Consider the following 22,468-nt stretch of genomic DNA (forward strand, 5'->3'; position numbering starts at 1 on the left):
GACGGAAGATCGTCAACAGTTTGTTTTGTTTTGTTATTTTGATAAGAGTGCCTTTATGTTTTCTTAGTGTTCATATAATTATTCCGGCGTAAGTAAGAAGGTATAATTTTATTTGTACACACAAACCTTAACATGTATGTACACCGTCAAGGTATCGTTCTTTAGTCCTGTTCGTGTGTACGGCACTGTGTTGTATGATATAACCTCCACCTCGTACACCCCGTATGTAAGCGGTGACGAAGATATCAATACATCGTTCTCTACCTTCAGTACGGAATTGTTAGAGTGCCCGATAATGTAATGGATGTCACCATTTTTACCTTCATCTTCGTCATATGCCTGTAAAATATGCAATAATATTATGTAAAAAATATCTAACCACATTCGATCTTAATATATAGCAAAGCAAATGAAATATTATTAATAAAACAGATAGTATTCTGACCTGAATATGCTTGGATATATTCTGTCCCTCGTTAATTGTGATGTTTTCTTCCAAATTTTTGAAGCGAGGGGCGTGGTCGTTAATATCTTTCACTTGCACAGTAGCTGTTGCTGTTGCCATTAGAGGGGGCTTTCCCTTATCCTCAACGAATACCAGTAGAACAATTTTACCCGAAGTTGCATTCAGCGATTCTCTGTCAAGGTCTGATATGACCATGATTTCTCCCGTTTGTGTTATACTGAAGTTTCCATACCTGGTGCAATGTAATACAACAAAAATCTTTATATTGTAAAGGGTAGCATTAAAGCAACACATCTTTAAATGAATGCAGTAATATATAAGGATGATTAGATCTTACATACGTATAAATATAGAATGATAATGTAGAAATTGATTCTTCCAAAAACATTTTCACAACAATGGATAGTGAAAAAATGGAATCTTCCAGTACCCTTTAAAAACAATAGATTGTGTAGAAATGGAATCTTCCTATATATGTTGACACATATCCATTTTCTGATTATCCTGCTAGACGCAAACAATAACAGTTTACGCCAGCACTCACCATGTAGGTCCAATCGAATAATGAAGCAACCCGTTGTTCTTGATATCTTGATCGGTTGCCTTAAAAATATAAACAGAGAGCTCTTGCAAACGAATTCATCAATTCGAGTCTGCTATTTCAAATGTGACTATTGATATATCTGATTGATAATAATTTTCGAAAAAACTATAGAACTTTCTTTGCTTACGAAATCAGGAAGCCTATTTTTACCAACAATGACTTTCAAAGATTGTTGGATCGTTTCCAAGAAAATTACAGATTAACTATGAATGCATTCATCGATTTTCATATTCATATGTTTATCACTTACTGTTACATTTCCAATCACTTTGTTATGAACGCCTTCGAAAACGGCAAAATTATAGTCTGGGTACTGAAAAACGGGCGCATTGTCGTTTACGTCTTCTATGGTGACAGACAGAGTGGCGGTTGCAGTCTTGTGAACAGAAAAAAATAAAGTTGACATAACATAGTATGAATCACATAATTTGTTATACTTATGATATACAAAGATAAAAAGGACAGAACTGACGTTGCTTTGTTGTACGGAGGGAAATCGAACCTACTAATATAACGCGACGAAGATGTAGGCGGAGTTATTACTGTGTGTGGAGACAGGGGTATTACAATGTATACAGGTGGGAACGTTAGAGTGTATTGAAGTGGTGATGTGTTTGTGTATGGAGGCGGTGACGTTATAGTGTATGGATGTAAAAATGTTACAGTGTATGGAGACGGGAATGTTACATGTACAGTGTATACAGGAAATTATGTCACAGTATATGGAGGTAGTAATGTTACAGTGTATGGAAGAGGTAATCTTACAGTGTATGGAAGTGATGAATTGAAGTATATTGAGGTGGTCATCTGACTGTGAAGGTTATGAGTATCAGTGTATGGAGATGGGGAGTTACAGTCTACAGTGCTGGTAATGTGATAGTATATGGAGGTGTTGTTACAGTGTATAGATGTGATGGCATTACAGTGTAATGAGGTGATGTTAAACTGTACGGAGGTGGTGATTTTACATTCTATGGAAGTCGTGATGTTACAGTGTATGGAGGAAGGAATGTTACAATATATGGAAGTGATGACTTGACAGTGTATGGAGGTGTTGAAGTAACAGTTTATGGAGGTTTGAACGTTAAAGTCTACAGAGCTGATGATGTGACAGTGTATAGGGGTGGTGATGTTACAGTGGACGGAGATGTGGGTGTTACAGTGTTAAGGTTGTGATATTATAGTGTATAGAAGAAGTGATTTTACAATGTATGTAAGCGGTGATATTACTGTGTATGGTGATGGTGATGTTATAGTGTGTGGAGATATTGATATTACAGTGTAAGGCTTTGGGGACGTTACATTGTATGGATGTGTTGTTGTTAAAGTATACAGAGGTTGTGATATTACAGTGTATGGAGGTGTTGATGTTACAGTGGACGGAGGTGTTGATGTTACAGTGGACGGAGGTGTTAATGTTACAGTGTATGGAGGTGTTGATGTTACAGTGTATGGAGGTGTTGATGTTACAGTGTATGGAGGTGTTGATGTTACAGTGTATGGAGGAGTTGATGTTACAGTGTATGGAGGTGTTGATGTTATAGTGTATGGAGGAGTTGATGTTACAGTGTATGGAGGTGTTGATGTTATAGTGTATGGAGGTGTTGATGTTATAGTGTATGGAGGTGTTGATGTTATAGTGTATGCAGGTGTTGATGTTACAGTGTATGGAGGTGTTAATGTTACAGTGTATGGAGGTGTTAATGTTACAGTGTATGGAGGTGTTGATGTTATAGTGTACGGAGGTGTTGATGTTACAGTGTACGGAGGTGTTGATGTTACAGTGTATGGAGGTGTTGATGTTATAGTATATGGAGGTGTTGATGTTACAGTGTACGGAGGTGTTGATGTTACAGTGTACGGAGGTGTTGATGTTACAGTGTATGGAGGTGTTGATGTTACAGTGTATGGAGGAGTTGATGTTACAGTGTATGGAGGTGTTGATGTTACAGTGGATGGAGGTGTTGATGTTACAGTGTATGGAGGTGTTGATGTTATAGTGTATGGAGGTGTTGATGTTACAGTGTATGGAGGTGTTGATGTTACAGTGTATGGAGGTGTTGATGTTACAGTGGACGGAGGTGTTGATGTTTCAGTGGACGGAGGTGTTGATGTTAGTGTATGGAGGTGTTGATGTTACAGTGGACGGAGGTGTTGATGTTACAGTGGATGGAGGTGTTGATGTTACAGTGTATGTAGGTGTTGATGTTACAGTGTATGGAGGTGTTGATGTTATAGTATATGGAGGTGTTGATGTTACAGTGTATGGAGGTGTTGATGTTACAGTGTATGGAGGTGTTGATGTTACAGTGTATGGAGGTGTTGATGTTACAGTGTATGGAGGTGTTGATGTTACAGTGTATGGAGATGTTGATGTTACAGTGTATAGGGGTGATGATGTTACAGTGTATAGGGGTGGTGATGTTGTAGTGTATGGAGTTGTTGATGTTACAGTGTATGGAGGTGTTGATGTTATAGTATATGGAGGTGTTGATGTTACAGTGTATGGAGGTGTTGATGTTACAGTGTATGGAGGTGTTGATGTTACTGTGTATGTAGGTGTTAATGTTACAGTGTATGGAGGTGGTGATGAAACAGTGTATGGAGGTGTTGATGAAACAGTATAGGAAAGAAGTGTACGGATGATTATAGAGTATTCAAATGATAATATGACACTGTAATGAAGTCGAAATGTTACAGTGGATATTTTAATCGGTTAATTTTTATTTTTAATAGGTGTACTATGTTATGGACAGAATTTTGATATAGGATTAAAGCTGATGTTCAATAAAATTATTTATCAATAAAATAGGTTGAAATGTTACAGTATATGGAGAGTTGATGTTACTGTGTATAAATGTGGGAATGTTACAATGTATTGGGTGGGGTTTTTCAGTATAAGGCGGTGATGATGTTACAATGTATTGGGGTGGGGTGTTTCAGTATAAGGCGGTGATAATGTTATAATGTATTGGGGTGGGGTGTTTCAGTATAAGGCGGTGATGATGTTATAATGTATTGGGGTGTGGTGTTTCAGTATAAGGCGGTGATGATGTTACAATGTATCGGGGTGGGGTGTTTCAGTATAAGGCAGTGATGATGTTATAATGTATTGGGGTGTGGTGTTTCAGTATAAGGCGGTGATGATGTTACAATGTATTGGGGTGGGGTGTTTCAGTATAAGGCAGTGATGATGTTATAATGTATTGGGGTGGGGTGTTTCAGTATAAGACGGTGATGATGTTACAATGTATTGGAGTGGGGTGTTTCAGTATAAGGCAGTGATGATGTTACAATGTATTGGGGTGGGGTGTTTCAGTATTAGGCGGTGATGATGTGACAATGTTTTGGGGTAGGGTGTTTTTGTATCAGGCGGTGATAATGTTACAATGTATTGGGGTGAGGTGTTTCAGTATAAGGCGGTGATAATGTTACAATGTATTGGGGTGAGGTGTTTCAGTATAAGGCGGTGATGATGTTACAATGCATTGGAGTGTGGTGTTTTTGTATAAGGCGGTGATAATGTTACAATGTATTGGTTTGGGGTGTTTCAGTATAAGGCGGTGATGATGTTACAATGTATTGGGTAGGGGTGTTTCAGTATAAGGCGGTGATAATGTTACAATTTATTGGAGAGGGGTGTTTCAGTATAAGGCGGTGATGATGTAACAATGTATTGGGACGGGGTGTTTCAGTATAAGGCGGTGAAAATGTTACAATGTATTGGGGTGGGGTGTTTCAGTATCAGGCGGTGTTGATGTTACAATGTATTGGGGGTGTGGTGTTTCAGTATAAGGCGGTGATGATGTTACAATGCATTGGGGGTGGGGTGTTTCAGTATAAGGCGGTGATGATGTTACAATGTATTGGGGTGTGGTGTTTCAGTATTAGGTGGTGATGATGTTACAATGTATTGGGGTGGGGTGTTTCAGTATAAGGCAGTGATGATGTTATAATGTATTGGGGTGTGGTGTTTCAGTATTAGGTGGTGATGATGTTACAATGTATTGGGGCGGGGTGTTTCAGTATAAGGCTGTGATGATGTTATAATGTATTGGGGTGGGGTGTTTCAGTATAAGGCGGTGATGATGTTACAATGTATTGGGGCGGGGTGTTTCAGTATAAGGCGGTGATGATGTTACAATGTATTGGGGTGGGGTGTTTCAGTATAAGGCAGTGATGATGTTACAATGCATTGGGGGTGGGGTGTTTCAGTATAAGGCGGTGATAATGTTACAATTTATTGGAGAGGGGTGTTTCAGTATAAGGCGGTGATGATGTAACAATGTATTGGGACGGGGTGTTTCAGTATAAGGCGGTGAAAATGTTACAATGTATTGGGGTGGGGTGTTTCAGTATAAGGCGGTGTTGATGTTACAATGTATTGGGGGTGGGGTGTTTCAGTATAAGGCGGTGATGATGTTACAATGTATTGGGGTGGGGTGTTTCAGTATAAGGCGGTGATGATGTTACAATGTATTGGGGGTGGGGTGTTTCAGTATAAGGCGGTAATGATGTTACAATGTATTGGGGTGTGGTGTTTCAGTATTAGGCGGTGATGATGTTACAATGTACCGGGGTGGGGTGTTTCAGTATAAGGCAGTGATGATGTTATAATGTATTGGGGTGTGGTGTTTCAGTATAAGGCAGTGATGATGTTATAATGTATTGGGGTGTGGTGTTTCAGTATAAGACGGTGATGATGTTACAATGTATTGGGGTGTGGTGTTTCAGTATAACGCGGTGATGATGTTATAATGTATTGGGGTGGGGTGTTTCAGTATAAGGCGGTGATGATGTTACAATGTATTGGGGTGGGGTGTTTCAGTATAAGGCAGTGATGATGTTACAATGTATTGGGGTGGGGTGTTTCAGTATAAGGCGGTGATGATGTTACAATGTACCGGGGTGGGGTGTTTCAGTATAAGGCAGTGATGATGTTATAATGTATTGGGGTGGGGTGTTTCAGTATTAGGCGGTGATGATGTTACAATGTTTTAGGGTGGGGAGTTTCAGTATTAGGCTGTGATGATGTTACAATGTATTGGGGTGGGGTGTTTCAGTATTAGGCGGTGATGATGTGACAATGTTTTGGGGTAGGGTGTTTTTGTATAAGGCGGTGATAATGTTACAATGTATTGGGGTGAGGTGTTTCAGTATAAGGCGGTGATAATGTTACAATGTATTGGGGTGAGGTGTTTCAGTATAAGGCGGTGATGATGTTACAATGTATTGGGGTGTGGTGTTTTTGTATAAGGCGGTGATAATGTTACAATGTATTGGGGTGAGGTGTTTCAGTATAAGGCGGTGATGATGTTACAATGTATTGGGGTGGGGTGTTTCAGTATAAGGCGGTGATGATTTTACAATGTATTGGGGGTGTGGTGTTTCAGTATAAGGCGGTGGTAATGTTACAATTTATTGGAGAGGGGTGTTTCAGTTTGAAGGCGGTGATGATGTTACAATGTATTGGGACGGGGTGTTTCAGTATAAGGCGGTGATGATGTTACAATGTATTGGGGTGTGGTATTTCAGTATAAGGCGGTGATGATGTTACAATGTATTGGGGTGTGGTGTTTCAGTATAAGGCGGTGATGATGTTACAATGTATTGGGGGTGTGGTGTTTAAGTATAAGGCGGTGATGATGTTACAATGTACCGGGGTGGGGTGTTTCAGTATAAGGCAGTGATGATGTTATAATGTATTGGGGTGTGGTGTTTCAGTATAAGGCGGTGATGATGTTACAATGTATTGGGGTGTGGTGTTTCAGTATAAGGCGGTGATAATGTTACAATGTATTGGGGTGGGGTGTTTCAGTATAAGGCGGTGATGATGTTACAATGTATTGGGGGTGTGGTGTTTCAGTATAAGGCGGTGATGATGTTACAATGTATTGGGGGTGTGGTGTTTCAGTATAAGGCGGTGATGATGTTACAATGTATAGGGGGTGGGGTGTTACAGTATAAGGCGGTGATAATGTTACAATGTATTGGGACGGGGTGTTTCAGTATAAGGCGGTGATGATGTTACAATGTATTGGGGGTCGGGTGTTACAGTATAAGGCGGTGATGATGTTACAATGTATTGGGGTGAGGTGTTTCAGTATAAGGCGGTGATGATGTTACAATGTATTGGGGTGTGGTGTTTTTGTATAAGGCGGTGATAATGTTACAATGTATTGGGGGTCGGGTGTTACAGTATAAGGCGGTGATGATGTTACAATGTATTGAGGTGGGGTGTTTCAGTATAAGGCAGTGATGATTTTATAATGTATTGGGGTGTGGTATTTCAGTATAAGGCGGTGATGATGTTACAATGTATTGGGGTGGGGTGTTTCAGTATAAGGCAGTGATGATGTTATAATGTATTGGGGTGGGGTGTTTCAGTATAAGGCGGTGATGATGTTACAATGTTTTGGGGTGGGGTGTTTCAATATTAGGCTGTGATGATGTTACAATGTATTGGGGGTGGGGTGTTTCAGTATTAGGCGGTGATGATGTGACAATGTTTTGGGGTAGGGTGTTTTTGTATAAGGCGGTGATGATGTTACAATGTATTGGGGTGGGGTGTTTCAGTATAAGACGGTGATGATGTTACAATGTATTGGGGTGGGGTGTTTCAGTATAAGGCGGTGATGATGTTACAATGTATTGGAGTTGGGGTGTTACAGTATAAGGCGGTGATGATGTTACAATGTATTGGGGTGGGGTGTTTCAGTATAAGGCGGTGATGATGTTACAATGTATTGGGGGTCGGGTGTTTCAGTATTAGGCGGTGATGATGTTACAATGTTTTTGGGTGGGGTGTTTCAGTATTAGGCTGTGATGATGTTACAATGTATTGGTTTTGGGTGTTTCAGTATTAGGCTGTGATGATGTTACAATGTATTGGGGTGGGGTGTTTCAGTATTAGGCGGTGATGATGTGACAATGTTTTGGGGTAGGGTGTTTTTGTATAAGGCGGTGATAATGTTACAATGTATTGGGGTGAGGTGTTTCAGTATAAAGCGGTGATAATGTTACAATGTATTGGGGTGGGGTGTTTCAGTATAAGGCGGTGATGATGTTACAATGTATTGGGGGTGGGGTGTTACAGTATAAGGCGGTGATGATGTTACAATGTATTGGGGGTAGGGTGTTTCAGTATAAGGCGGTGATGTTACAATGTTTTGGGGTAGGATGTTTTTGTATAAGGCGGTGATAATGTTACAATGTATTGGGGGTCGGGTGTTACAGTATAAGGCGGTGATGATGTTACAATGTATTGGGGTGGGGTGTTTCAGTATAAGGCGGTGATGATGTTACAATGTATTGGGGGTGTGGTGTTTCAGTATAAGGCGGTGATGATGTTACAATGTATTGGGGGTGGGGTGTTACAGTATAAGGCGGTGATGATGTTACAATGTATTGGGGGTGGGGTGTGTCAGTATAAGGCGGTGGTGATGCTATAGTGTATGGAGACGGGGATGCCACTGTGTACGGAGATGTTTATGTTATATTGAGATAGTGGTGTTACAGTGTTTTGAGAGACAGTGATATTGTGTATGGTGCTAGGAATATAAGGGCGCATTAAAGCTTCTTATCATCGTATTACATATAGTTGTATTAATTACAAGGACATGTTTATACATATGCTACAATGTATTGAGAGTGAGAAGTGTAATGATAATCTACATACATGCAGGGAATCCGTTACTGTCACCGTCAGATTGTAACCATCTGGTCTAGTCTCCCTGTCCAACGCTTTATTTACTAGAATTTTCGACCTGAATAAATCATAGATACAGCTGTTCATTAGGAAAGAACATATCAACCATAATATAAATGATTATATATTTCAAATATTTAACAATATGATACGTTGGATATATGGCGTATGTATTACAGAACACCAGTCCTAGCCTTATCTACGTTTGCTTTTTTTCCGTCTACGTCCCAATAACACTATAAACTTTTATTTTGTATTTTTTCTCCATAACAAGATTTGATATTTGTTAATAATAATAATTTGTTGATAATTTGGCAGTTATTGGCAGAACTGCCAAATGACAACAATACGAGGTATGAAGTCCTAAACACATTGTATTTGTATCTTTCTGCGTTACACTGTGAGACATGTCCTTAACACATTTTATCATACGAAAGGTATGTAATACGATCACTCATTAGTCATAATGAGATCACATGGCATCAATTATTTCATTGGAAATATAATGTACCTCATGACATCACGAGGAGTTAATATAATATTTTGTCAGGTCCTTGTAATCTTATATTGACTCCTGCCAAAAATAGAAAAAAATGTCATCTGTGCTGAGATGCATTTTTAGCAGAGGTCAATATAACATAACATGAATTGATCTAAATCATATAATAAAGTAAATGTAGATTTTAGTTGAGGCCAGTCCATGGTTTTACGGTCTGTCCATCAACTATATGGCCTTTGGCCTCGAGGAAGATTGTCCAGGTCAGGTCCGTAAAACTATTGACTGGCTTGCAACAAAGTCTTTTTAGCATATGCACCTTTCTGTGTTTACACTACGAGGTATGCCGTTAACCACACATTGTATATATATCTTTCTGTTTGTTTCAACACTATACATACGTTACATACGTACTTTCTGGTGTCAACACCTTTAAGTATAAAGTCCGATACGTTATGAAGCATGAACGTGAGATCATCACTGGGATCCTCGTCATACGCCTGGAAAGCGAAGTTAATGTATGACACATGTACTAATATATAAATAAACTGATATAAATATATACATAAAAAGCAAGACAGCTAGATGTAATGAAGTTACAAATGATATCCACCTAAATTATACAGTATTGCAAGATCACCATGAAGTCATCCATGCAACAATTTTCTACAGTGTGTTAACATACCTGAATTATTAGAAGTTCGCTTCCTTCATCGATGTCCTCCTGAACAGATATGGATTTCGTCATGTTCATAAAGTAAGGCTTATTAACATTTACATCTATGACTTGTAATTCCACTTGAACAGACGTCTGCCTGTAACAAAGCGATAGATCCACCGTCAACAATTATCTTAAACGAGTCTGAACTGATATTTCAATACAGAAGGGATATCATGGAAATCTAAACAAGTCTGAACTGATGTTGATATACAGAAGGAATGTCATGAAAATCTAAACAAGTCTAAACTGATGTTAAAATACAGAAGAGTTGTCATGGAAATCAAAATGGCTCTGAACTGATATAAAAATACAAAAGTGATGTCAGGAAAAAGAAAACGGACTTAAAACTGATGTAAACAAATACAAGGGGGGATATCATGGAAATCAAAACGAGAGTGAATTGATGTTGAAATATAGGAGGCATTAACCTTATTATTTAACCGAATGGTTATTCATTTAAAGATGTCGGGAACATGAGAACTTCTGATTTTACTTGACTAACAGCAGTTATAAATGGCTTTATACAACAGGAACGAGTTTGAAGTTATGTTATTGTTACATTTAAAAAAAACATTTATTCTGTACTTAAATGCAAATCGAATGTTTATCTTCCTAAATTGAGGACACTCACCTTTTAAATTTAGCATTGTCACTAGCAGTGACAGTAAACCTGTACCAGGGTTGGTAGTCGGAAGCTAGTGACGCAATAGCATTTATCGAGCCCGCTTTACTGATGGTAAATCGCCGAGATTCATTTCCTCTCAGTTGGTACACCACATTACCATTGTTGGACTCATCACTGTCATTTGCATATACCTTTAAAATATTCCATTTTCATCTTATATATGCAAATTTGAATTTTATAAATGTTATATCTAATCCATCAAATGTTTACATTGAAATGAATCGAATGAACAAAAAATGTTGTATCTATTGAGCATTGATGAAAAATAACAGCTTTCTCTGTCCAATTGTCATTGGGATTAAATTATCTGTTTTAGCATCCATAAAAAAAATATGATATAGATTTTTGGAGCATACCGCGCCAATATACCAGGGGCTGGAAATATTTTTGTTGACAGTGAAAGTGTAGAAAGGAGAGGAAAACTTCGGGCTGTTGTCATTCTCGTCCAGAAGAATAATAGTGACGTTCGCCTCATGACTTCGTATACTGCTGTTCTGAGTAGACTCCGCCAATACCTGAAATACCCCGTTACCACCGTTAACATCTATCGCCATGGTAACATCTCGTACATACAGAATATTATCTTAACCACATGTATACAATAATAGAGCTAATGCAATCATGTAAAGTTTACGGATACATTAATCTATAAATATTTTACCATAACATTATACACTAGATATTGTTATTAAGTTAATAATTCTTACAGTTCATATAATAAGCTGTTATACGATGCTTTTGATGACACGTTTACATAATTGTTAAAATAGTAGACTGAATTTATATAGGTTACTTGTGATGTATATTTGTATATACAAAATGTATTATCAAATTTCACAGTTTTCTCTCTTGCATTGCAATTATGTGTTTTGAATAATCTTGTAATGCTTGTAGAGTCATAGTCATTAATCGTAATATCTTACATCTAGACACCTCTGATTCACACAAACTCAAGCAATGGGATGTGTACAGAACATAAAATTATCTCACACTGAAGGTCAAATTAGGGTGCGTCTCCCGGTCAAGAAAGCTGCCATTGTTCACACGTAAAACACCGGATGCAGAATCAATCTTGAATGCATCAATACTTCCTTGATTTTCAATCATGTATTGGAATTTTGCGTTCTTTCCCTGTTTAATAGAAAGATCATTTCCTCAAAAGATAATTGCTGGCAATTAGATAGGTTACATCTTATGAGTAAAAACGATGAAGCTTAAATGTTACATTATCAACATCAGTAGAATTACATACATATATACATGGATTAAGATATCACAACGAGGAATTTCCCTGTTCATTCTACAATGTATTTCCAAAATAAATAGTTTTTCTCTCATTTCAAAAAGGGAACTGAAAAAAATGAAAGAAAAATGATATCAGCACCTTTCAGCAAAATATTTGGAGAAAGATTCAATGGAGAAACATTCTGTATCTACAGCATGATATGGACACAATTATTTCTTAGGGAACTTAAAATGATATATCCAAAAGTAGGATACAATATACTATACGTATTGCATTCAAAGCAATTAAATATGAAATTATCATTTTGATTAAGGAGGATGACATCATCTTCACACTTGAAATATTTCGGTGAGAAATTGATCTCGTGTTTCTGTTCATTTTGACCCGTTCGAGACCAACATTGATGTATAGCAAATATTGCGCTGTTTCCACAATTTATCGCAGACAACAAGTTAACGATGCACTTCATATATAGTAATTAAAAGCAACTAAACACTTAATTTGTTCGTCTTGCACATAGTTAGTAATTAAGCAACAGAAGTTATCTCCCTTATTTAGTAGTTGAAAATATTACGTTGCTCTTCTTGAAAAAGAACGGACCATGGGAAAAACATTATGCGCGCCATTGCATGAGTTCTGAAGAAATGTATCCTTTAAAACATATATCAGGATATTTTCTCCACTTCCTCCTTCTAATTTTGATTGAAGTGTCTCTAAGAATTGTTTCAATAAACAATCTGGTTTCTCTGTGTCGGAGTTAGCGGTAAAACTGCTAGTTGCAAAGCGTGTGTCTGCTTTACTTATTTATTATGAATAATGACATGTTTTGTTTGTCATGATTGTCACCATACAGTGACCATATCAACTATATATAAAATCGCCATGCAGTTAACATATTAATTACATATAAAAATCGCCATACAGTGACCATATCAATTATATATAAAAATCGCCTTGCAGATACCATATTAATTACATATAGAAATCACCATACAGTGACCATATTAATTACATATAAAAATCGCCATACAGTGACCATATTAATTATATATAAAAATCGCCCTGTAGTTACCATATTAATTACATATAGAATCCATCATACAGTGACCTATATCAATTACATATAAAAATCGCCATACAGTGACCATATTAATTATATATAAAAATCGCCATACAGTGACCATATTAATTACATATAAAAATCCATCATACAGTGACCATATCAATTACATATAAAAATCGCCATACAGTGACCATATTAATTCTATATAAAAATCGCCATACAATGACCATATTAATTCTATATAAAAATCGCCATACAGTTACCATATCAATTATACAATGTATATAAAAATCGCAATACAATTACCATATTAATTCTTTATAAAAAAAATCACCACACAGTGACCATATCAATTATACATTAAAAAATTTAAATCACACAGTGACCAATTTATCATATATTACAAATCGCTATACAATGATCATATTGATTATATACTAAAAGTCATCATATGGCTATCATATTTATGTGTATTAAAAGTTACCATACAATGACCATATTCGCTCAAATAATTAGTTTGTTGTATATGTTACAAGACCAAGGTATAAACGATAGATACTGACTGTCACTATAATTTGTTGTTCATCACAGAAAGAAAGTAGTCAGATAATAGCATCTTTTAAATACTGTTATCAGGATGACATGACTCAGTCAAAGTTTAAGTTCCACGCTAACCAATAGTTGCATGGATACAGGTAGGTCTCCACAACACATTTCGACAGTACATATCAAGTCAACTCATAGTCTCATACATAATTACGTAGTTAAATCAGTTAGAGTCTGTGTCGCCTATGTATTATCATAATATAGTCACACAAAAAATATGGTCAACTATACCTTGTCAGCGTCTGTAGCAGTGAACGTGAAGACGACAACGTCCATAGGTGTATTCTCTGGGATCCTAACTTCATAACTGGTCTGAGTCATCACAGGAGGATTGTCATCAACATCTGATACCGTCACATTCAGTGTGGCAACGTCCATCCTCAGGTCCGGCTTGTCCACCTGGTACGCCTGATTAAAACGTTGATACACTACTTGATGTAATAATTCAGTATAGTGTATTTGGAACACGAATATATACGTAGCATTCCCGATGCAAAGATTACGCCTCATTTGTTTTATCTTTTGATGCTTGAGATATGTTGTACTGTATATTTATGAGGTCGTATCGTCTTGTCATTATTGAATGCTATATTGGCAAAATGAAAAGCGGTGTTGTTTTTTTAATAGTTTGATTTCGATCCCATGTGATCCTATACATGCATTCATTATAACAATGTCTATATGAACAATAAGTATCTGTAGTGATCTTAACACGTGCAAAATGTGTATTTTTTCTTACCGGAAACAGTAGTTGTAACAGGCGTCCTTAACCATATGTCCACAATGTCTTACCTTGAGAAGAAGAAGGTAATTGTCACATGTCTCCCGGTCTAAGGTTCCTGTAACGAGCACCTGTCCTGTTGTATTGACTACCTCGAACAGTGACGTCTCCGGGAAAGCTGCAGAGAGTAAACACAGAATATTTACATAGAAACGATATAATATTAATATACCAGATTTAATCGTTCTCTTCTATCATAAGTATCGCTGGCGTGTACATGTCGATGATTTAAAAGATTTATAAACTTACGTTTCTGTATAAATATGTGTAAGGAATATTGCATCATGATCAACAAAAATGAATTATAAACTAAAATTTATGTATACATAATTATGTTTTTTTGTTTACCTCTTATTAAGGAGTAGTTAATATCATGACTTTTGCTAGGTCCTGTATCCTCATCCTCGGCCAACAATGTAGCGATTTTATGTCGATTGTATTTCTGGAAAACGTTAATCAATTAAAATCCCGCTTCATGATGCGATGTTGAATTACATAAAAAAGTATCAGTCGGTGATTGACTAGGATATGTCAGTACTATCTAGAACATTTGTCGGTGTTGTACTACCTACTAGGATATGTCAGTACTATCTAGAACATTTGTCGGTGTTGTACTACCTACTAGGATATGTCAGTACTATCTAGAACATTTGTCGGTGTTGTACTACCTACTAGGATATTTCAGTATTTGTCGGTGTTGTACTACCTACTAGGATATGTCAGTACTAACAAGAACATTTGTCGGTGTTGTACTACCTAGTAGGATAAGTCAGTACTATCTAGAACATTTGTCGGTGTTGTACTACCTACTAGGATATGTCAGTACTATCTAGAACATTTGTCGGTGTTGTACTACCTACTAGGATAAGTCAGTACTAACTAGAACATTTGTCGGTGTTGTACTACCTACTAGGATATGTCAGTACTATCTAGAACATTTGTCGGTGTTGTACTACCTACTAGGATAAGTCAGTACTATCTAGAACATTTGTCGGTGTTTTACTACCTACTAGGATATGTCAGTACTATCTAGAACATTTGTCGGTGTTGTACTACCTACTAGGATATGTCAGTACTATCTAGAACATTTGTCGGTGTTGTACTACCTACTAGGATAAGTCAGTACTATCTAGAACATTTATCGGTGTTGTACTACCTACTAGGATATGTCAGTACTATCTAGAACATTTGTCGGTGTTGTACTACCTACTAGGATATGTCAGTATTTGTCGGTGTTGTACTACCTACTAGGATATGTCAGTACTATCTAGAACATTTGTCGGTGTTGTACTACCTACTAGGATATGTCAGTACTATCTAGAACATTTGTCGGTGTTGTACTACCTACTAGGATATGTCAGTATTTGTCGGTGTTGTACTACCTACTAGGATATGTCAGTACTATCTAGAACATTTGTCGGTGTTGTACTACCTACTAGGATAAGTCAGTACTATCTAGAACATTTGTCGGTGTTGTACTACCTACTAGGATATATCAGTACTATCTAGAACATTTGTCGGTGTTGTACTACCTACTAGGATAAGTCAGTACTAACTAGAACATTTGTCGGTGTTGTACTACCTACTAGGATATGTCAGTACTATCTAGAACATTTGTCGGTGTTGTACTACCTACTAGGATAAGTCAGTACTATCTAGAACATTTGTCGGTGTTGTACTACCTACTAGGATATGTCAGTACTATCTAGAACATTTGTCGGTGTTGTACTACCTACTAGGATATGTCAGTACTATCTAGAACATTTGTCGGTGTTGTACTACCTACTAGGATAAGTCAGTACTATCTAGAACATTTGTCGGTGTTGTACTACCTACTAGGATATGTCAGTACTATCTAGAACATTTGTCGGTGTTGTACTACCTACTAGGATATGTCAGTATTTGTCGGTGTTGTACTACCTACTAGGATATGTCAGTACTATCTAGAACATTTGTCGGTGTTGTACTACCTACTAGGATATGTCAGTACTATCTAGAACATTTGTCGGTGTTGTACTACCTACTAGGATATGTCAGTATTTGTCGGTGTTGTACTACCTACTAGGATATGTCAGTACTATCTAGAACATTTGTCGGTGTTGTACTACCTACTAGGATAAGTCAGTACTATCTAGAACATTTGTCGGTGTTGTACTACCTACTAGGATATGTCAGTATTTGTCGGTGTTGTACTACCTACTAGGATATGTCAGTACTATCTAGAACATTTGTCGGTGTTGTACTACCTACTAGGATAAGTCAGTACTATCTAGAACATTTGTCGGTGTTGTACTACCTAGTAGGATATGTCAGTACTATCTAGAACATTTGTCGGTGTTGTACTACCTACTAGGATAAGTCAGTACTGTCTAGAACATCTGTCGGTGTTGTACTACCTACTAGGATATGTCAGTACTATCTAGAACATTTGTCGGTGTTGTACTACCTACTAGGATATGTCAGTATTTGTCGGTGTTGTACTACCTACTTGTATATGTCAGTACTATCTAGAACATTTGTCGGTGTTGTACTACCTACTAGGATATGTCAGTACTAACTAGAACATTTGTCGGTGTTGTACCAACTACTAGGATATGTCAGTATTTGTCGGTGTTGTACTACCTACTAGGATAAGTCAGTACTAACTAGAACATTTGTCGGTGTTGTACTACCTACTAGGATATGTCAGTACTATCTAGAACATTTGTCAGTGTTGTACTACCTAGTAGGATAAGTCAGTACTAACTAGAACATTGGTCGGGGTAGAACATTTGTCGGTGTTGTACTACCTAGTAGGATAAGTCAGTACTTACTAGAACATTTGTCGGTGTTGTACTACCTACTTGTATATGTCAGTATTTGTCGGTGTTGTACTACCTACTAGGATAAGTCAGTACTAACTAGAACATTTGTCGGTGTTGTACTACCTACTAGGATAAGTCAGTACTAACTAGAACATTTGTCGGTGTTGTACTACCTACTAGGATATGTCAGTACTAACTAGAACATTTGTCGGTGTTGTACTATCTACTAGGATATGTCAGTACTAACTAGAACATTTGTCGGTGTTGTACTACCTACTTGTATATGTCAGTACTAACTAGAACATTTGTCGGTGTTGTACTACCTACTAGGAAATGTCAGTACTAATAAGAACAGGTGAAACAGTAATCACCTTTATTAAAGACGAACCACAAAGAAGAGATCAGCTAGTATATTATTGACTTTGGGTCGTTCAGTTGACAAAATTCACAACTGCCTAACAGGGTTAAATGCTCAACTAAAGAAAGGCAGAGTCGAGTGAGACACTAAGAGGCAAATTAATCATTACAGACATAGAAACATCCATCCGTTTGTCGTTCATGAAAGGGGTGTTCTTACGCCCAAATTACAGGACATTTTGTAGCTCAATCAATAAAGGGGTTGCTTTGTTTAAACTGTTGTTATAATGATGAAATACGTTAGATGCATGAATGAAACCTACCTTTTCAGGAACTGTTATGACGTATTCGTTCCTATGGTCAAATCGTGGGAACATGTCATCCACATCGGTGACATTGATATAAACCGTTGTAGTAGATGTCAAGTTTGTGCCTACGATCTACAACATTATCATCTCGTCCGTTATTGTATGTCGTAATTAATACAGTGATGTAACACAGGCTAACAACCTGCTTATCACAGTTCGTAAATTACAATTTTTGTCTCACTGTAAAATGTGCATCAAACAACTTCTCGAGTTTTTTCCCGGTTTTTAGCCTGTGATCATTGTTTCCTTAATTCTAAAATAACTTAATATTATTCAGAAATAACTGTTAAATATAACTTTTGTTCCATTTGTTGTTATCCTTTTCCTACCATTCTTCAAGAAACAATACCTACACTCTTTGTTGTATTTGTCTATGTCGTTAATAAACCAAATTATAGTTATGAGACTGTATACTAAATTTTACAGTGATTCGGCTAGTGTAGGAATGAAGTTCAAAGTGTTGTAGGACAAGAAAAAGTAATAGCTGTCAGTTACTTTCGGCCTAGAGAGCTTTCGAATGTTAGCATTTAGTTACATAAGCCATCATAAAATACACTTCACAAGTTATGAAACAAAAAAATATTATTAAAAAGTAGTTTTCTCATTGTTATAAGCGCTATTCTAGATACGGAGTTACCAAATTTGTCAACGTTGTCACATTCACAAGGGCTCGTTCCAAATTTTTAGAAATGCAAGACGCTACAACCTTAAAAGCCTAGCATTTATAAAACATTGTGAAAAATCGGGAGTATCGACATGGTTTTCGGATGTGTATATATATTTGACCTGAAGGTTATTGTTATTCACTTAGGTCATATCCTTACAACCCATCGGATATTGTTAAATGTGTCCTCGTCAACACAAAAAGTTATTTTATTGTGGCAGAAACAGGTCACACAAACTCACGGTTGTTGTATATTATGATATTTCATTCACTCTTGTTAATAATTCATTAATGTAACTTTTGAAAAAAAACTTCCTCGAAGGAAGAAATGTCAGATGAAAATCATTCTTGGTGTAAACTTTATTTATCACTATTTCGATAAAACACGTGTTTTGCATGTTTCTTATTTTCTTGATTAACCGCCCTAACGCGTGTTTTTGTAATTCTACGTTTCATGATATTTTGGTTTTCTCTTGAGCTCAGATATGCTTAATACTATTAATGCAGCGCTTCCAGCTTTGTTCCTACTGTAGATAAGCCATCAGGAAATTACAACTGCACAATGAGGAAATATGGTTATACCGTGGCTGTCACTGTCAGATTATAATCTGGGGTCATCTCGTAGTCCAGTAGTTCTGGGTATTGTACCGATATTACCCCCTTTAAGTATCTGTGAGGTGTATTGTTCGGAGGCCAATGAATTCGAAACGGGGTTCCAATTTTAGTCTGAAATACCAAATATGAATCAGTACTGCATACACAAAATTTAAAACATGTGAATAAGTGCAGTATACACAAAATTAAAAACATGTGAATAAGTGCAGTATACACAAAATAAAAACATCAGAATCAGTGCAGTATACACAAAATTAAAAACATGGGGATCATTGCAGTATACACAAAATGTTTTAAAATGTGAATCAGTACAATATACACAAAATAAATTTAAACATGTAAATCAGTACATTATGTATAAATCAAAAATATGTGAATCGGTAGAGTATACACAAAATTCAAACAAAACCCTGTCGTTCTTTTGTATTATCTTACTTAACTTGCGTACATATTTGTCCATCGCAAGAATAATTGTGCCTCCTCCGAACATTAGTCCAATTATTGCATTTGGTCCATCGTATATATCCGATAGGTAATGGTTGAAATACACCACATAATCAGATGTATAACATCTTAAAAGATAGGTTAGTAACATATATACATTCAATTTCAGCCATCCAGGACCGGTCTGTGCTGATAGGCACCAAAAGTTAGCATGAAGTTAAAAAAAGAAAAATATATATATATATATGAACATATAACAAGGTGCACTTGCATTTGTTATATTTCGCATATCGGATTGTTTTGGAAGAAAATATTTCAAGACTGTAAATGTTACTTACCAAGTTGAACAGAACAATAGTATCTATATCGCCATCAGTCACCTCGACGTTGACTTTGCCAACTTGAGTACCGCTGGGGGAGTTCTACAAGGAAAAATGATTATTTTGAATACAAGCTAGCTGGAGCATTTTTTTAATTTTGGTTATTGTCGATGTGCGGATAGATATTATATATCACATGGATATACATGTATGAATATTGAAGGGGCGGGGGTTGGATGGGAGGGGTGTTAACTCAATACGATTGCCATGGGGCTTGATAATTATGTGAACCCTTTTCTTGCGAATACTATGATTGAATCTATCATGTTGGTAAGCATTTGTCGCTACAGCTACCGCAAATACTGTATAATATGTGGATGTTAGTTACCGACCAAACATATGTGTCATATTAGTACTGTCTAATATGTGTATGTTAGTTACCGACCATACATATGTGTCATACTAGTACTGTCTAATATGTGGATGTTAGTTACCGACCATACATATGTGTCATATTAGTACTGTCTAATATGTGGATGTTAGTTATCGACCATACATATGTATCATATTAGTACTGTCTAATATGTGGATGTTAGTTACCGACCATACATATGTGTCATATTAGTAATGTCTAATATGTGGATGTTAGTTACCGACCATACATATGTGTCATATTAGTACTGTCTAATATGTGGATGTTAGTTACCGACCATACATGTACATATGTGTCATATTAGTACTGTCTAATATATGGATGTTAGTTACCGACCATACATATGTATCATATTAGTACTGTCTAATATGTGGATGTTAGTTACCGACCATACATATGTGTCATATTAGTACTGTCTAATATGTGGATGTTACATATGTAGTTACCGACCATACATATGTATCATATTAGTACTGTCTCATATGTGGATGTTACATATGTAGTTACCGACCATACATATGTGTCATATTGGAACTTTATATTACCTCCTATACATATGTGTTTTGTTTGTACTGTATATTACAGCTCATACATGTCCCAGGCGTCAACGGTATGTGTGTACATACCTCTGGTATATTGAAATGAGCATTTCCACTTTGTCCGAAGTCTGGAGGAGTTTCTATCACATTGTTCAATACAACGGTCAGCATACCCTGAAATTAAAAAGGAACTTTACTAAAATGTTAAAAATGTTAATTCGACAAAAGTATACATCTGCATCTGTATTGAACAAGTGCTAGTTTAAATATGTAGAGTGTTGGGAAACTCATTTTCATTGACAGACTTTTCTCAAATCGTTCACAGATTGTTTTTAAGTATTGGAGTAATTGAATCCTGCGTAAACAGCATAGCTTGATGGGAGAAAAACAATGAACCTTATGGAGGAGAAAGAACCTCGGGTTAGACAACCGAGAATATCACCCTGTCCTTGAAACATTATAATGTCTTTGTCAAACACTATAAGTAGGAGGGGGGGGGGGGGGTGTTATTGATCACCTCGTTAAAAAGGACTACACACATCTGCATCTTGTTAATTTTTATGGGGAACAACAATATTAGCCCCTACCTCTACTATATCAACGAGGTGTAACACTCGATAAGTGGGAAGTGGGGGAGGAGCTTCGATTCTCTATTTTTTTTTTAAAGATGTTGCGCTTTCATTTTACCAAAAATTGATTTTTTGCATTGCCATTGTTCTATTTGATAAATCATACCTTCTATCTAGGTATTGGAAGGGCGTATGTTGTTTTCTCTACTTTACTCTTGCATATACATTTAATATCTATACTATACAATTATACTTTAGGATCAAAAGAGGGAGCGTTACAATTTTTGTTCTAAAAGAGGACTAATATAGGCTTAGCCTGTTGTCTGATTCTCTTGCCAATGCTGTAGTCGCATGCATACATATTTGTATGTGTAATATATATGTATGTATTGCTAATAAATACATGTGAAATAGATGTTTACTCAGAAGTGTCATTGTGAGGATTTTTGCTAACCCCACTTAGGCTAGAGGATATTGTACATTTTATTTATGTATCAGTTGCCTCCATTGTTTATAAAAGGCAATTACAGATTGTCAAAAATAATTATCTGCATTTTTCATTGTTTTGTGAATCATGGTTATGACTGAAGTGTATATAATAAGTTTGTATTGTCACCGTTTTGGTGGCCATTGTCAATCCTATATGTTGTCTGAGGTTTCTTGTTATGAGTGTATATCATAAAAGGTAGTTAAATAATTAAATAATTAGCTTAGATTATGGTCGTTACAGCATAAGAAGTTATTTAGTTTTATTCATATTTCATCAGCATCCTTACTTTGAATAAATTTGCTATCTATCATTTGGTAAATATGTTTACGTATTCGGTTAGTACATTGTTTAGTCTCCGGAGAGCCCTTACTGCTTTCTTTTTATTGGCTGCTGATGAGCTCATAGGGGTTATGTTAGGGCTGATCACTGATTGGTCAACAGCAATTAGGGCCCATGTCCCCTTTCTCCCACGTCCCCTTCCTCATCCAG

General features: G+C 36.6%; 1 protein-coding gene across 1 annotated transcript in view; it reads right to left on the reverse strand.

Moving 5' to 3' along the window:
• The window catches only part of LOC117337743 (protocadherin Fat 4-like), a 142,274-nt gene extending 121,183 nt beyond the window's left edge, over nt 1–21,091 (reverse strand). Inside the window, exons 1-17 of the mRNA XM_033898885.1 lie at nt 21,008–21,091; nt 19,967–20,050; nt 19,152–19,295; nt 17,861–17,977; nt 14,725–14,818; nt 14,388–14,494; nt 13,827–14,003; nt 11,671–11,811; nt 11,037–11,195; nt 10,627–10,811; nt 9,960–10,089; nt 9,689–9,774; nt 8,749–8,836; nt 1,321–1,446; nt 1,011–1,069; nt 446–698; nt 127–339 (exon numbers count right to left, since the gene is read on the reverse strand). Of these exons, the coding sequence (XP_033754776.1) occupies nt 127–339; nt 446–698; nt 1,011–1,069; nt 1,321–1,446; nt 8,749–8,836; nt 9,689–9,774; nt 9,960–10,089; nt 10,627–10,811; nt 11,037–11,195; nt 11,671–11,811; nt 13,827–14,003; nt 14,388–14,494; nt 14,725–14,818; nt 17,861–17,977; nt 19,152–19,295; nt 19,967–20,050; nt 21,008–21,091 (2,247 nt within the window). The remainder of the gene's footprint in view (nt 1–126; nt 340–445; nt 699–1,010; nt 1,070–1,320; nt 1,447–8,748; nt 8,837–9,688; nt 9,775–9,959; nt 10,090–10,626; nt 10,812–11,036; nt 11,196–11,670; nt 11,812–13,826; nt 14,004–14,387; nt 14,495–14,724; nt 14,819–17,860; nt 17,978–19,151; nt 19,296–19,966; nt 20,051–21,007) is intronic.
• Nucleotides 21,092–22,468: the final 1,377 nt, after the last annotated feature.

Source organism: Pecten maximus, chromosome 1 (assembly GCF_902652985.1).
Source record: "Pecten maximus chromosome 1, xPecMax1.1, whole genome shotgun sequence".
In the NCBI taxonomy this organism is placed as follows: Eukaryota; Metazoa; Mollusca; class Bivalvia; order Pectinida; family Pectinidae; genus Pecten; species Pecten maximus.